Source organism: Notothenia rossii (assembly GCF_949606895.1).
Source record: "Notothenia rossii genome assembly, chromosome: 2".
Classification (NCBI taxonomy): domain Eukaryota; kingdom Metazoa; phylum Chordata; class Actinopteri; order Perciformes; family Nototheniidae; genus Notothenia; species Notothenia rossii.
The window spans coordinates 70372449-70388294 of NC_136904.1; the positions used below are offsets into that span (position 1 = coordinate 70372449).

General features: G+C 37.8%; 1 protein-coding gene across 1 annotated transcript; it reads left to right on the forward strand.

Moving 5' to 3' along the window:
- Positions 1-2800: 2800 nt before the first annotated feature.
- LOC307029669 (uncharacterized protein) lies at positions 2801-5278 on the forward strand (the record flags this gene model as incomplete). The annotated part of the gene is made up of 5 exons (XM_079665748.1): positions 2801-2890; positions 3074-3229; positions 3423-3515; positions 4355-4639; positions 5054-5278. The coding sequence occupies 5 exons, from the start codon at positions 2801-2803 to the stop codon at positions 5276-5278; spliced, it is 849 nt and encodes a 282-aa protein (XP_079521874.1).
- Positions 5279-15846: the final 10568 nt, after the last annotated feature.

The window sequence follows — 15846 nt, forward strand, 5'->3', positions numbered from 1 at the left end:
ATGGCTTTTGTCACCTGAGCCAGAGCTGCAGCCTCAACATCAGGCCATTTTCAAAGTGCCGGAGCTGGTGAAGGAGCATGGGGGTCGGGGGCTTGAGGCAATTCTTGCCTCAATGCGACTGAGCAGAGACCAGCAAGTTGCCATCCAGACAGCCACCGTAGGACAGCGGACAAATCCTCAGTGGCAGTTACACAGGCAGGGCAGGTTGACAGCCAGCAATTTTGGTGCTGTGCTGAGGTCGGGACTTTCATCCACTCCATGAAGAGGGTGCTTGGGGGGTACAATTTAGACGGAGTCATGGCTGTCAACTGGGGAGTTGTAAACGAGGTGTATTTGGCCAGTGTGTTTGGCCTTTTAAGTGTGACACATAGTGATAAATGCTTCACTTGACCACTGTTCCTAAATAAAAAAAGTTTTCTGCATCGTCAGTCATTTTTTCCAAATAATTACCAATATTTCACAAATTCTTCATGTAAACTTAAGAGCACAGCTGTATGTTGAGTGTCAGCTTTGCTTGGTTCATCTTACTGGGGGCAGCTACATGGATGTTGGTGCAGTCCACAATCATTTTGCAGTTGAAGGCAGAATGAATTTATTATTGACTCAGAATGAAGCACAACTTCATGTCATACAATACATTGACTTTATTTGTAATTGTGTAAAAAAATAAAGCATTGATTAGCAAGCAGGACCTGCAGGAACAGAGAACGGTGATGGATGGAGCTGGGAAGAGAGAAGAATTAAGAAAACAGATCAACTTTATTATCGGATTTTAAAATTTCAATTTCAAAACAAGTTGCCGCTCCTACAGTTTTCTAGTATGTAAAGATGATTTCACATGACCTATGCAAAATATCACACTCAATACATGTGTGTCTCTGGGGGGTGCATTGTGCCTTTGATGTATATAAATAATATACCATAACCAAATACTATTACGTACAGTGGAAATCAGGTTGCCAGAGCAGGTCAGTGTGCATGTTCCTCAGGGTCTCAGCAGTTACAGGTGAGGTAAAGAAAATAAAAGAGAAAAAGGTCAGTAACAACACTTTAAAGTAACAACACTGAATAATTATCTCTTTTAATAATTTTCTCTCAGTAATCACTCAACTACTGTCTTTCCAACAAACAGATTGACTTACTCTCACTATCATCACAATGAAACACGTCCAGAAGAATGTCATGCAAAGCTCCCTGCCTGCCTGCCTTCCTTCGACTCTCCCTGAACTGCTTCCTTAGCACCCGGTGGAGGGCGCAGTAGGCTACTCTTCAAATGTTTCACGAAATACTTACCATGATGACTACTCTTACTGTTTAACATTTTGGTGTACTTCATGTAATAAAATAATAACTTCATGGTAAGGCTACTAAAAATGACAAGGCTTAGTAATGTAATGCTAACTAACGTGCTCGCTACTCGTCGCTACTAGCTAGGTAGCTAACTTGACTATGTTCCATGCACAACATGTATATTACCTATGATATTACCTGATATGTCTGATCCAGCGACTCCTGGTCCTTTCATCAGACGGGAAGTGATAGAACGAGCAAGTGGTATGATCACTTTTGTGATTACAACATGGTACAAAGCACACAGGCATCTTGTAAAAGTGAATTTATTGGAGCAATCTCTTATATTTATTGGAGGCAATAAATCAGTTATGAAATCTTCTTCTTCGCTTTAATTACGAGTCTCAACCACTTGGAGCATTATCGCCTGTGACATCACATACGCGACCCAGAATGGGATTTGGGATTTGTAGTCTTTGTAGTCGCGTATTTTTCATAATCTTATATTTCAACAGTTTTACGACAAAGTGTGACTTTTTTGACATGGAAATGATTGTTTAAGATTGACAAACATCATATGTGTAGTTCGTGGCACAATTCAAACGGGATCAAAAGATACGTTTTCTCTCTCCATTGAATTCAATGTATAATTTTTCGCTTCCGGGGTCCCATGGACCGGAAGTAGATGGGCGTGACTTCGCCTCTCTATGGAGAGAGAAAAGTCATCTTTCGATCCCGTTTGAATTGTGCCACGAATAGCACATATGATGTTTGTCATTAAAAGAACATTTTGCAAGTAAAAAAAATAAAAATGTGTCGTAAAACTGTGAAGTTACACTCCCCCCCAATAAAGCAAAACTGCACGTTTCAGAGTGGCCTTTTATTGTGGCCAGCCTAAGGCACACCTGAGCAATAATCATGCTGTCTAATCAGCATCTTGATATGCCACACCTGTGAGGTGGGATGTATTATCTCGGCAAAGGAGAAATGCTCACTATCACAGATTTTTTCAGATTTGTGAACAATATTTGAGAGAAATGGTTATTTTGTGTATATAGAAAATGTTTTAGATCTTTGAGTTCATCTCATGAAAAATGGGAGCAAAAAGAAAAGTGTTGCGTTTATATTTTTGTTCAGTGTATAATGATGCAACCCTTTTACAAAAGCCATTCTGCACAAAGTACTTTTTCTTTTGATACTTGATTATATTTGGCTAATAACACTTTGGTGCTTTACCTTAAGTATTATTTTGAACTTGGGACTATAGCAAGTAATGGAGTATTTATACTTGTACTTTAGTACAGGATCTGAGTACTTTTTCCACCACTGCTTAAGATCCAGTAATGGGTTGCTATATCCTGCACCTCACACCCTGAATTATGTTAATGGAAGTAATAATAGCTGTTATTTACAGTACATTTTGATCATTAACACATTTATCTTTTTCTGTAGGTTTTGAATGTGGAGATGCAAACAGTGTACTGAGACTCAATCTACAAGGTACCAATTAATGAAGCACTACAAATTAAAAATCCTTCAGGACAAGCCCTTCATCACAGAGTTCGGAGAGAGATGGCCAGCTCTGTTTTCAGAGAGCGAGGTGATTTTTAAAATATTTTTAATAGATGCACATGTATAAGAAAAGAACCTCAGCTGAACTTCTTTGTTTGGTTTACACCAGTAGATGAACTCCTGTCCTTTCTGCTATGACACTTGATGGATATTATTATAGATGCAACAGCTTTAAACAAAACATTTTAACCTGTATCACAATGTGTTGCAGGTAAACGCAGAGTTCACCCGCATCACCACCGTTCCGCTGCTGCCTACCTTCATGTCTCAACTGGATCGCCATTCGTCTCAGTCAATGAAGGTTTTCAAAAAGAAGGGGGGAACAGCAGGACGCAATTTGGGCTTGATCATGGCAGCCATGGACAAGGTATGTAGTTGTATTAAATTGTGTAGTTTTGGCACTGCAACACCATATTCTCTTTATCTATCTCTCTTGTTGTCCCTCTCATATAAATATATTTTATCCTCTCTGACCCCCTTTCTTTGACTTGCCAAAAATCAGCATGCAAGCATAATCAGTATTCTTGTGTGAAGATTTTGAAAATGTGGTTGTCCCTCAGGATCCCACAGTTGAAACACGACGGGACTGTATCCTTAAAGCGCTCTGCGTCTACATGAATGAAAGTTCAGAGAGCTTCATAAAGGAATATTTGGTAAGTTGAAACATAGCCAAACACAGATATATATAAACTTTAAAGTAGAGACACTACATACTGATATACACCTGAACATCAGCAGGAGAGGACTCTTTAAAGTAGAGACACTACATACTGATATACACCTGAACATCAGCAGGAGAGGACTCTTTAAAGTAGAGACACTACATACTGATATACACCTGAACATCAGCAGGAGAGGACTCTTTAAAGTAGAGACACTACATACTGATATACACCTGAACATCAGCAGGAGAGGACTCTTTAAAGAAGAGGCACTACATAATGATATACACCTGAACATCAGCAGGAGAGGACTCTTTAAAGTAGAGACACTACATACTGATATACACCTGAACATCAGCAGGAGAGGACTCTTTAAAGTAGAGACACCACATACTGATATACACCTGAACATCAACAGGAGAGGACTCTTTAAAGTAGAGATACTACATACTGATATACACCTGAACATTAGCAGGAGAGTACTCTTTAAAGTAGAGAGAGTACATACTGATATACACCTGAACATCAGCAGGAGACGACTCTTTAAAGTAGAGACACTACATACTGATATACACCTGAACATTTGCATAATATGTCCTATTTAAATAAAAAGCAAAAATAACTACTTAAATAATTGAATTTGTTTTTTATTCAAAGTATTTGCTGCTACTTTGGTTATATTGTTCATGTACATTCACAACTACATGTATTTATTTACAATGGAAAATAATAAAAGGATTTGCTCGTTTGTTTCATATTATAAAATGATGTGTGTCAGGGCTAGTTCTCATACTGATAATCATGAATACTATGTTCTAATCCCACTTTAGGGTGTTGAACTTCCAACAACACAAATGGAGCCAATGGTATTGGGACTCTATCTCGTGAAACACGAAGGAGCAGAACCCGGGGAACCACTTGCGGATGTTGGTGTCATCATTGAGGGTGTTGGAGTGCTGCGAGAGCTGAAATACTTGGCAAATGGATGGGCAGTACTGCTTGGACTGATTTACAGCCTCAATCTGAGCTACCCCAAGGAGCTGAAACATACATTTGAATTCATTCAAAAAATATTGATGGGGTTGGATGGCAACATACTGTCAACCAAGGTGCAGGTACTGAAAAACAGATTACAAGAGTAATCCCAAGGACAAAATACTGTGACAGAGATAACGTCCAGTTAATTTCCATCTTGGTACATTCTCTTACACACACACGCACACACACCACACAACCCACACACCACACAAAGAGCCACACCGCACACACAGAGACACACACAAACACCACACACACAGACACACAAACACCACACACACAGACACACACAATTGTGTTTCTGCTTTTCAAAGTTCAAGGCATAATGTTCATGTATAACAGAGGCTAAGATTTACTGTAACACATTATGTGCTTGAGCAATATTATGTGATGCGTTTCATCTAAGTGTTTGGAAAGACATTAAAAATTCATTCATTAAAAATGTGTTCATTCAAGGATTCAGTTGAAAACTCTTTTATTTACTTTTAAAGCCCTCAATGGCCCCACCCTACCTCTCTGAGCTGTTACACAGCTACACGCCCACTCGCACTCTCAGGTCAGCTGATCAGTTGCTCCTGAGGGTGCCAAAAACTAAGTCTAAGCGCAGAGGGGACCGTGCTTTCTCTGCTGCCGCCCCTAACCTGTGGAACGACCTGCCCTCGCTCATCAGACAGGCTCCCACACTGTCTGTTTTTAAACCCACCTCTTCTCCTTAGCATTCGGAACCAAGGAGATTGTTGCTTTTATTTGCTTTCAGTGGTCTATTGTTTTTATTATATGGCTGTTTTATTTTATTTATTTATTTTTATTTTTAATCATTACGTTTAATCTGGTTTATTTTCTGTTTGTATCTTTTATTTTAAATGTATTTATTTTATATTTTGTGAGCTTATCTCTCTGTACAGCACTTTGGTCTCAAAGTTTTTAAAGTGCTATATAAATAAAGTTGGATTGGATTGGATTGGATTGGAAAAACACCATACTTCGTAGTAAAGTTGCATTTTATAAAATGTTCATATAATAACTCATTGTTGTAGCTTTTTAGCCCACAATCTTATTAAATTCAGCAGCTGTGGGTTTTTTACGCAAAGAGCTTTACAATTCTAATATGTGCACCTACCACCATTGGGCTGTCGGAGTGAAGTGTTTTTTTGTTGTTGAATTGTTGTGGCAATTCAGATGGTTGTTTGCAAAATGCAATGTTATAAGTGTACACTACTGCACTTTGTCTAAAATGAACATTTTAAATAAAGTGAGGGGAATACAAATTACTGAGTTGTAGTCATTTGAATTACTTATATTGATAGAGCAATTTGGATTAAAGTATGTTGAGTGCAAATAACACAATCCTATAACATAAATGGAACTAATTTGTGTTAAGTAATTACAACCTAACTGTTAGGTAAATCAGTTGGGATTGTGGTGGAGATGCTGAGCAGTTATTTAATTATTGCATGTAATAATTATTATACTGCGTGCTTCTTAGTTATTCCATCTTTTGCTGTAACATGGATCTGTATGTAACTCTATATTTACTTGTTATCTACCACACTTCCTTCTACATACACCATCATTATACATGATGGTGTATATAGGACATAGCCGCGGGAAGTAGGGGTGTTGGCGAGTGTTGTACATTTTAAAAACTTGAGTGACCACCTAAATAAAAATGATTAAACTACATAAAATAGTTAGGATTTTACTTAAAATAAAATTAGCTGTATACAGTAGCATATAATAGTCATAGTATATATTTGTATCAGTCAGTTGGCTTGAATTTATTTTCCAAATAAATAAAATCAGAGTCATCTAGGTCGTGGGATAGTGACGTAATTGACGCGACACACACACTGAAGAGTGACAACTTTTTAGAATGTCGCAAAAAAGGATTTTGGATTTTTTTCTCCAACAAACAACCCAATAAAAAGAATGGACCACCAGCTACTCCAACTAGAGTAATATGACACAGAAGAGACTGACGCATCTGACTTTGATGCATGTCCATAGTAACATTTTGGACAATGTGGATGTATCTGCTCTAATGAGGGTCTTCATTAGTGTCACCCCAGAGAGGAAGGCTACATTTGGGGTTTTGTGAAGCCCCAAAACATACGCAAGGTAAGACGATATTTTCCTTTAATGCTGCTGCCGCTGTGCAGTGTTTTGCCTTGTCAATCAGTTCAAATTGAATTCATAGTTTTATTAATATTGTAAATAATATTTTCTGACTATTTGTAATGTTATGTAGGTTTGTAAGACCCATAGTTAGCGTGTGGGCATGTGCAGCTGTTGCTAAGTGATGTAGGTCTATAATGTTTTATTAAAGGCCATGTAATGCATCTAACACAGGTGTTTTTTAACATGTAGTTTAGATATCACCAGAATAAAAAAAATAAAAAATGTTTAAAGTTTGGTCATAATTAAATGACATATACGTTAAAAACCAATGTTGGTTCCGAAGTTTGCCGAGTACGCCCCCGATCACTCCCGAACGAGCGGTGACGTCACACGTGGCAAATATTGCCATTTGATCAAATCAGTCCAAATGGCAAGCAACGCGACAACTTCAGACAGCGACAGCGATCATTCAAGCTCAGATTCGGTGGGTTATCTGGATTCAGTTACAGAAGTAGAGAGTGAACCAGCTAGCCTTTCACTTCAAGGCATCTTGCCTTATCAGTACGAGCCTCCTGCCCGGCAATCGAACAACGAGGCAGAAACTTGTGAAAGAGAAGCGGATTCCGCAGCCGGCGAGACTCGAGTCGGCAATACTGAATGGTAAATTCTGTTTTATTTAATTTGACCACACTAAATGTCGATCTTAATTTTTCATCTGTTCCTCACACGTCCGGCAGATATATATATATTTTTTATGTTATGTACAATATTCAGGTGTACATGTCAATGCTGTGAAAGCATGCCCACTGCAGATGAATGTGTATGCTGCAGAGAGATCTGGCAGGTGATGGAACAAATAGACAGTTTGCAACCTACTGACCAGATAGAAGACACCGACGAGAAACCAAGGTACATTATTAGCCACCCAGGCTTTAGAGAAGGCTGTCTCAGTGTTTGGACACTGAAAATAGCGTATCTTCAAGACAAACAACAACACAGATGATGGCCCACTACATCAGTAAGTAAATATTGATTGACCCAACTGCCTATTGCAGCTTTGCTTTCATATAATACTTTTAGTCACTACAGATATGGTACACTTTTATAAGATACCATTAAACTCTTTCAAGCAGTCAAAAACAGCTTGGCTTTTATTTTTTCTGTGTATGCAAGTTCAATGTATGCTTGGGAAAAGAAACAACTACACATGTGAGGAAATATATAAGAGGTCTATGATTCTGTCAAGCAGTCATGTACAACCTCATATTTATTTTGTACAAGTAAAATACAAATATCATGTTATAAGCCAATTTGTAACCATTGCTACATAATAGTCTACTACATAACATTTTATTTTTCTCCAAATATATTTATAATCTGTATACTTTTTTTTCATTAGGAAGTATCGATATACAGCTTATCGACAGTTTGTACGTTGGTGCTGGGGTGTACTCGACCCAAAAATCAGAGTCCCGCTGCCTGCATGTGCTGTAACCGAGATACGGAAGACTTACCCTGAACCGGGATGCCGCTATCAGGGATTTCAATGGCCAAATCTGTAATTTGACATAAGTCATGCAGCTGAACTGGTTAAAATGGTTTCGCATGATGTAAATAATTTACAAAGTACATCATTTACAATATTATTTTTCCAAAGAAACATGTAAATATAACAACATTTTCCAAATCACAAGTTTGTAAGATTGTATTAATTTACTGTTTGATAAATAAAAAAGGGATCTTTTGTTAATTTTTCACTTGTAACATTTTATCTTTATTGCAGTGTACATTAGTCTATTTTGGTATATGTGCGAGCCCACAAATAATTAAAAGTGGTAAAAATAATAAAGATATTCAGACGTAATTCATTTTTGGCCTTACTTATTTCACTTTAACTTTTATATATTTCAGTCACTAGGCAAGTTCACTGTACTCTGGTGACATTTAGCTCAAGCTGGCATAACACCTGTAGTAACTTAATTCTGACCCGAGTTTTGTGCACAATCTTCCAGCACCCATGATCAATGTTTATAGCAATCAGGAAACATTCACAGCTCAAAAGTATTTTTAAATTCTTAGGGCTTTAATTCAGTTTCTCTACTAATGATAGTAATATCTTTAATGCTAATCTGATCAACCAGAAGAAAGTAGAACCTGGATGTTGGAACACTGTGCCTACTGGTTCAGTAGAAGTGCATTGCACGAAATGTAGGTCCCGACACCCCACCAACAAGCACAGACATAAACAGCAGAATGTAATGTATTCATATCAGTGATATGAGTGACTACACATCTACACAACTACACATCGCTTCACCATCATGAATTGTTAGATAAAAAAAGTTTAGCGAGGTCCGGTTACACATATGTTGAGCGAAAATAGTGGAAGGATACAAAACAAACAATCCAGACGAGGCTGGTGTTTGCCACGGGTGACGTCACACAGCTGGGTTAATGGCTGGCAAGCTTTTCGCTACCGGAGCGGAATAACACGGGAAAGTGGAACACATTTCATGTTATTTGGGGGGTATTTATGGAAAGACTCATTGATGTTGATATGTCAAATGAAACAGTGGAAAGTGATGAAGCGATTTATTAACACAGAATAACGTTTATTTTGGACATTTCATGGACTTTAAGCATAACAGTTAAGGCGAGACACCCCAGGTGAATAGAGTAATTTTTTTTAACTTAAAGACATTTCTCCAGTTAATTACCTACAATAAGGCAATTGTTTCTTGTTTTACAAGTTTTCTGAATATGCAAATGAACCATTATCTCATTAAATATGCGCATATTTTTTAACACATTTCAGGAACCGAAATCTGAACTTTGGATAAAGCCAGGTTCAAAATTATTGTTTCATTTTGTATTCATATTAGCATCCAAGGCTTTTACAGAAGGGATTTTGGATATCTCTTTTTATCCCTCCATAAATCAGAAAAATACTGTTAACAGCCCTAAAATATCAATTTTCACCATGTTTTTAGGTATACAATCTTATATAATTCAGGCTATGAATGATATATGAATAAACCTTTTAGTAAAAGCCTTCATAATGTTGATAGGAATATAACTGCAAGGTTTGGTGTATGTAAGTGCAACTGAAGTGGATATTTCGGAGAGTAGGAGAAAAAACTAATTTTGAGAAAACGACCTTTAAAGATTGCAGTGTGGCGCTAGCTAAACCTTCCTGTTCTTTGGATGACAGCTTGCGCCTCTACGCTCTCCGTGAATGTATTTCATGTTCGGGGTCATTTGTTTTTTGTATAATCTTGCTTCGTGCAAGTGACAATTGTTGTTGTCTTCTCTGTGAACGTTTCTTCACCGTTCTTTTGCCATTTTGAGATTTAAATTTCTAGCGGAAAAGCTAACCAGGAAGTGTTTTAGCACACCACGTGACGCATCTGAACGAATCACGTTGTCAGAAGTTGACACCAGCCAATGAGATTTCGTTTCTTGGTTTAAGACCCTTTTGTACTTTCACGATTGGTTGCTGATGCAAAGGAAATGACCATATTTGGATCCGATGAGATTGTGCAGGAGAGACGGAGCTTTCCAACGATATCTCTGATGACATGATGCAAACAGCGGTCGCGGTACTTTATGTTACGAGAATGCTAACTTTTGGTGAATTTAGGAGAAATATACAGATGCAAATCGACAAACTATAGTAAAATAAACACTTAAGTGTGTATTTTGTACGTTTTCCTTCCAAAAGCCTGAAAGAAAACATGTTATGGAATCAAAATAGCACAACATCTCAAAATGTACCAGTGCATGAAAAACGATGTTTTTGCCTGCCGTGTCTCGCTTTTAACAAACAATTTATGCTGCTCGCATCGCTGACAGTCGGGCCGGCCCGGCACCGCCTTTTTTCTTCTTTTTTTTAAGCGGCCCCCCTCCCCACTTTTGGTAGCACCCCCTGAGCAAAATGAATTCCCGCGGCTATGATATAGGATATACATATTTGTATACATATCTGTAAATTGTATAATTTTATTTTTCGTATTTGGGATTTCTCTTTTGTCCACTCAAATACACTTGGCCCTTTCTCTTTTCCATGTGGAAAATGGCAGCTGCATATTCTGCTTTTCTCATCTGGCTCCCTGTCTGCTCATCTACGATGAGAAAATTATATAATTAATTACTAATAATCATTTAAACCTGTTATTACCAATATTTCACAAAATCTTCATGTCAACTTAAGAGCACAGCTGTATGTTGAGTGTCAACTTTGCTTGGTTCATCTTACCGGGTGGCAGCTACATGGATGTCGGTGCAGTCCACAATAATTTTGCAGTTGAAGGCAGAATGAATTTATTATTGACTCAGAATGAAGCACAACTTCATGTCATACAATACATTGACTTTATTTGTAATTGTGTAAAAAAATATGAGCATTGATTAGCAAGCAGGACCTGCAGGAACAGAGAACGGTGATGGATGGAGCTGGGAAGAGAGAAGAATAAAGAAAACAGATCAACTTTATTATCGGATATTCAAAATTCAATTTCAAAACAAGTTGCCGCTCCTACAGTTTTCTAAAGATGATTTCACATGACCAATGCAAAATATCACACTCAATACATGTGTGTCTCTGGGGGGTGCATTGTGCGTTTGATGTATATAAATATATATTTATTTATATATATACATATATTTTATTTAAATATATATAAATCTCTGCAGAAACCTCTATGTACAGAGCATAGCCCATAAAAGATGAAAGTGCTTTAGATGATGCTCAGCAGTGTGTAGTTGGGTGGTCAAATAATCTAGTATTATGAATGAAGTGTGTTATATTTGGTGCTAAAGTTTGCATTTGGTAAGTGTTTTTGTAGGTTTGAGTGCAGTTCTTCATTTAGCAGGAGAAATTAGGTGTTTTGCACTTTCGGTGTGTGGTTTTGTGAATTGTGTTTAGTGTTCTGAGAAACTGAGCAATTAAAAAAAAAATGTGTGTTAGAAATCGAGAAAAACTGTAACAGTATGAAACAGGAAATACTGGTGCTGTCGGCCGGGTGCTGACCAATCACGAAGCGTAATTTCTTGACTGGCAGCAAAAACAACCAATTACAGCAGTGCTTCTCTGGCTGGCTCTGTCCAATCACAAACAAGAAGTGTTCTCCCTAAAGGAATACCCTTTCCGTCCAATGTGAAATGCTGTTGTGTTTTGTAAAATGCTGCGGCGTTTTCTGAAATGCTGTTGTGTTTTGTGAAATGCTGTTGTGTTTTGTGAAATGCTGTGGTGTTTTGTGAAATGCTGTGGTGTTTTGTGAAATGCTGTGGTGTTTTCTGAAATGCTGTTGTGTTTTGTGAAATGCTGTGGTGTTTTGTGAAATGCTGTGGTGTCTTGCACTTCAGGGCCACCGTCAGGGGCGGATCTAGAAAAATATTCATGGGGTGGAAAGAGGGTGGCAGGAGAATTTCAGGGGTGGCATCCCCTGGCAGAAGTATATGCTGATGTAATCGCAGTCATATCAATTAATGTTAACTTGGAAAGCCACAATATTAATATTTTAACTAAATAACATTTGGTGACACTATTGTGGCACATCAGTAAAGCCTTAAATATAAATATATAAGGTGGCAAGCTTAATTTAATGAATTTTAACTGAACAATAACTGAATGAGTTTGTCTCACTCTTAGACCAGCATGGGTACCAAATCTATGCAGAGTGCTGCAATAAGTACGTTAATTAACTGCCTCATCGATGTGTGTCTGTATGAATATGATATTATTAACAATCATATTATTCCTATCAGCTGTCAATCACTGTTATGATTCACATATTCAGTGTTATTATTAAATAAACTATATTTTTTGGAGTTAATGATGAATGTTCCTCAAGATGCTTGCTCACCCTCCTTCAAATTTGAAAGACCAGTAATTACTATCATAATTCAAAAGAATCAAAGGAACAGTTCAGCGCCCCACAACTTCATTGCAAACAGTTACAACCTTGACTTTACATCAGAAAAAACAAACATTAAAGAAGTGACTAACTGCATCAATTAGGGTTAAACAACTTGTATTCAGTTAAAACATATACATCACTGCAGTTATTATCCAGTGGAATGCCCGTACCTACTGGCCTAGTTAAAACAAAGTGGTTACTTTTGTTTGGCTGGGCAGTGTAGTTTTACACACTGTCTTATTTGACTTTCTCTGGACTTAAAACTGTTTTTGGGGGAAGAACTCCACAAAAAAAAAATATATTGACACACGTAAGGTCATCATCTTAACAGTTTATTATGCTCATTGAGTCATCCATGAGCAGAGCATCAAGTTGGCATGCCTATTACAGCTGAATGAGGCGATTACCATCGTGTTCAGCAAAACGCCTCGCAAACTTATTAAGATTTAAAGCTATGGTGCATTTTGTTTCAATGCTGAGTAGGTACAGCCTGAGGAAAATATCGAGGATTAAAAAACTAATGTCACAACAGGACTTAGAAAAGCTTGTCCATGCTTTTATCTTTACTCGACTACTGCAATAGTGTATTCACAGGGCTGATAAAAAAATCCATCAGAAAGCTGCAGCTGATTCAGAACGCTGCTGCACGTGTCCTCACTAACACTAAAAGAGTGGATCACATCAGTCCGGTTCTGAAGTCTTTACATTTGCTTCCAGTCGGCCAATGAATTTATTTTAAAGTAGCTACTATTGCTATTTTTTAAATCATTACATGGTTTAGGACCAAAGTATATTGTTGAACTCCTACATAATTACGAGCCATCTCGGTGCCTCAGATCTTCTGGGACGGGTCTGCTATCGGTTCCGAGAGTGAAAACAAAAAATGGAGAGACAGCATTTAGCTATTATGCCCCGACACTCTGGAACAAACTACCCAAATCATGCACGTCCGCAGAAACGCTTACTATTTTAAATCGAGACTAAAAACATATCTCTTTGGCTGCTTTTAATTGAGATGCTCATATTCACACTACAGTAGGCCTATGCCTTTTAAACGTATTGTATACCTGTGGTGTTTCTTTCTATTATTTTATTATCTTTGCTTTGTAATGCCTGTTGTAAAATGCCATTATATGTCTTTTTACTGTATTTATCCTAAAAAGTCTTTTAATTTGTTTTGTAAAGCACTTTGAATTGTCGCATACAGAAAAGTGCTATATAAATAAACTTGCCTTGCCTTGTCTTACCTTACAGCCAAACTTGACAGACTCTTCTCTGTCATTGTAGACCGCAAACACCTCATTCCTTCCGTCTACTTGGATCGAAAATGCTTCTCGTTTTGCGCTGTTCCCCCGTTCAAATTAAATTGCCGCCAATCATATTTCCAGGCTCGCGCCAGGGGCGGGGGAGGGGTTACAAGGCTCACGTCTTGTGCTGCATTCACTTGCACTCGGACATTAGAGATTTTCTCTAATAAATGTCCGATGAGCCACAACTTTTCTTTCAAAACAAAGCTGCCAACTGGGGTGGCAGCTGGGGTGGCAAGGCATTTTTCTGAGGTGGCAGCTGCCGCCCCGTGCCACCCCGTAGAACCGCCACTGGCCACCGTAGATGTCAGGATACACAAACTACACTAATGTATCACCTGTATCTACTCTCTAGATATTTGTCGACTTAATTCTGTTATATATTACATTTTAACGTATCACAAGTGTTTGAGAATGTGTTTCCTGTGTTTCCTGTATAGCATTGTCCTCACTTGACCCTCAATGTTGCTGCTGTCATAAAGGAAATAAAAGCACTTTTTCGACCTTAAAACTAAATTCTGTTGACCTTTTAAGCCATTTCAGTGGTTTAGTTCACACCTACTTCAATAGGGAACGAAATAGCACAGCGTAAAGAGCTTCACAAAAAAAGGAAGGATGAAATTGATTCTGTGTATCAAAAGGAAGCAAAAGTACTGAGTCAAAGCTGTATTGACTTATAGCAAAGCGCTGTGGTCAAAGAGGCACACAAGGGGATGGTTATTTATGATGTGGTGACTGTGATCTGCAATAGTGTTTGTGGTACTGAGCTTTCAATATGCCTCTGTAACTTGTGGGCGTCCAGCTTGTAACAGCCGCTGAGAGAAAAAGGACGAACGATTCAATGCAGATACGATTTCCTGGGCAGCCATTGTCATGGATTCACGGCTGGTCTCTTCCAGTCTTTAAATCCATCAGTGATACAGAGAAACTCCTGCCAGTCATAACTTTAGCTTAGCTGGTGGGCAACAATTAGAACGTAGTTTTGTTCCAATCTCACTACTGTGACCAAAGAGTCTCTCTGCAGGGTCCTAAAAGCACTCTGGTGACATCATTGCACAATCCAACCTGGCACCCACTTCCAAGTATTAACACCTTCAGTCACAGCTGATTATTGATTCAATTGAAACAAAGCAAAAAGTGAACTTGTATGTTACCCAAGGAGGCCCAAACCAAGACTCATTTAGGGAATTCTTAAAAGATGTAATTGTTTTGTTGTTTTGAAACGTTTTGGGGCTGTGTTAAATTCTAAGGTACAAAGAAGAGAAAGTCCAAAATCATGAATGTTTTGTGGTTTAATATTCCCTTTAACAGCAGGAGGGATGGTTTTTTTGAGGTGCTTTGTTGGAAAGGAAAGTATACCAATGTATTATTGTAAAGTCAAACAGAGCCTATCCGGACCAATAAATAAAAAAGTAATCGAAAAATAATATATATGAATACATATTAATAACAAAATAGCTTAATTTTAATAAGAAATTAAATCATGAGCGTTACAAATATGTTCATTTAAATAAAAATTACCCATTTTTAGGGATAGAAATCGAGTGTGTAATGATCGCAGGCGGTCCTGCCTCCTCTGGCAAGCCGGGTGTAATCACCCTAATCCAGTGGTTCTCAAACTTTTTCTGTCAGGCCCCCCCTTTGGAGAAAAAAAAAATTGGGCTCCCTGAAACACAAATAGTCACGTAATGGGCCAAGTTAACATTTATTAAAATACATCAATATGAACGTAAGCATTCCTTTAAAAGAAAAAAAAATCACTTTGCTAGAACAGTGATAATAAAACAATGCTCCATAAGTCTGTGTGGTCAACAAAATAAATACATAATACAATTGTGCAATCCCTTTGCTAGAACAATGAGTTATAATACTTTGCCACTTTGCAATCAGTGTAAAAAAATTAAAAGAAAGAAAATGCTGATATTTGGCAAAAAGGTGTGT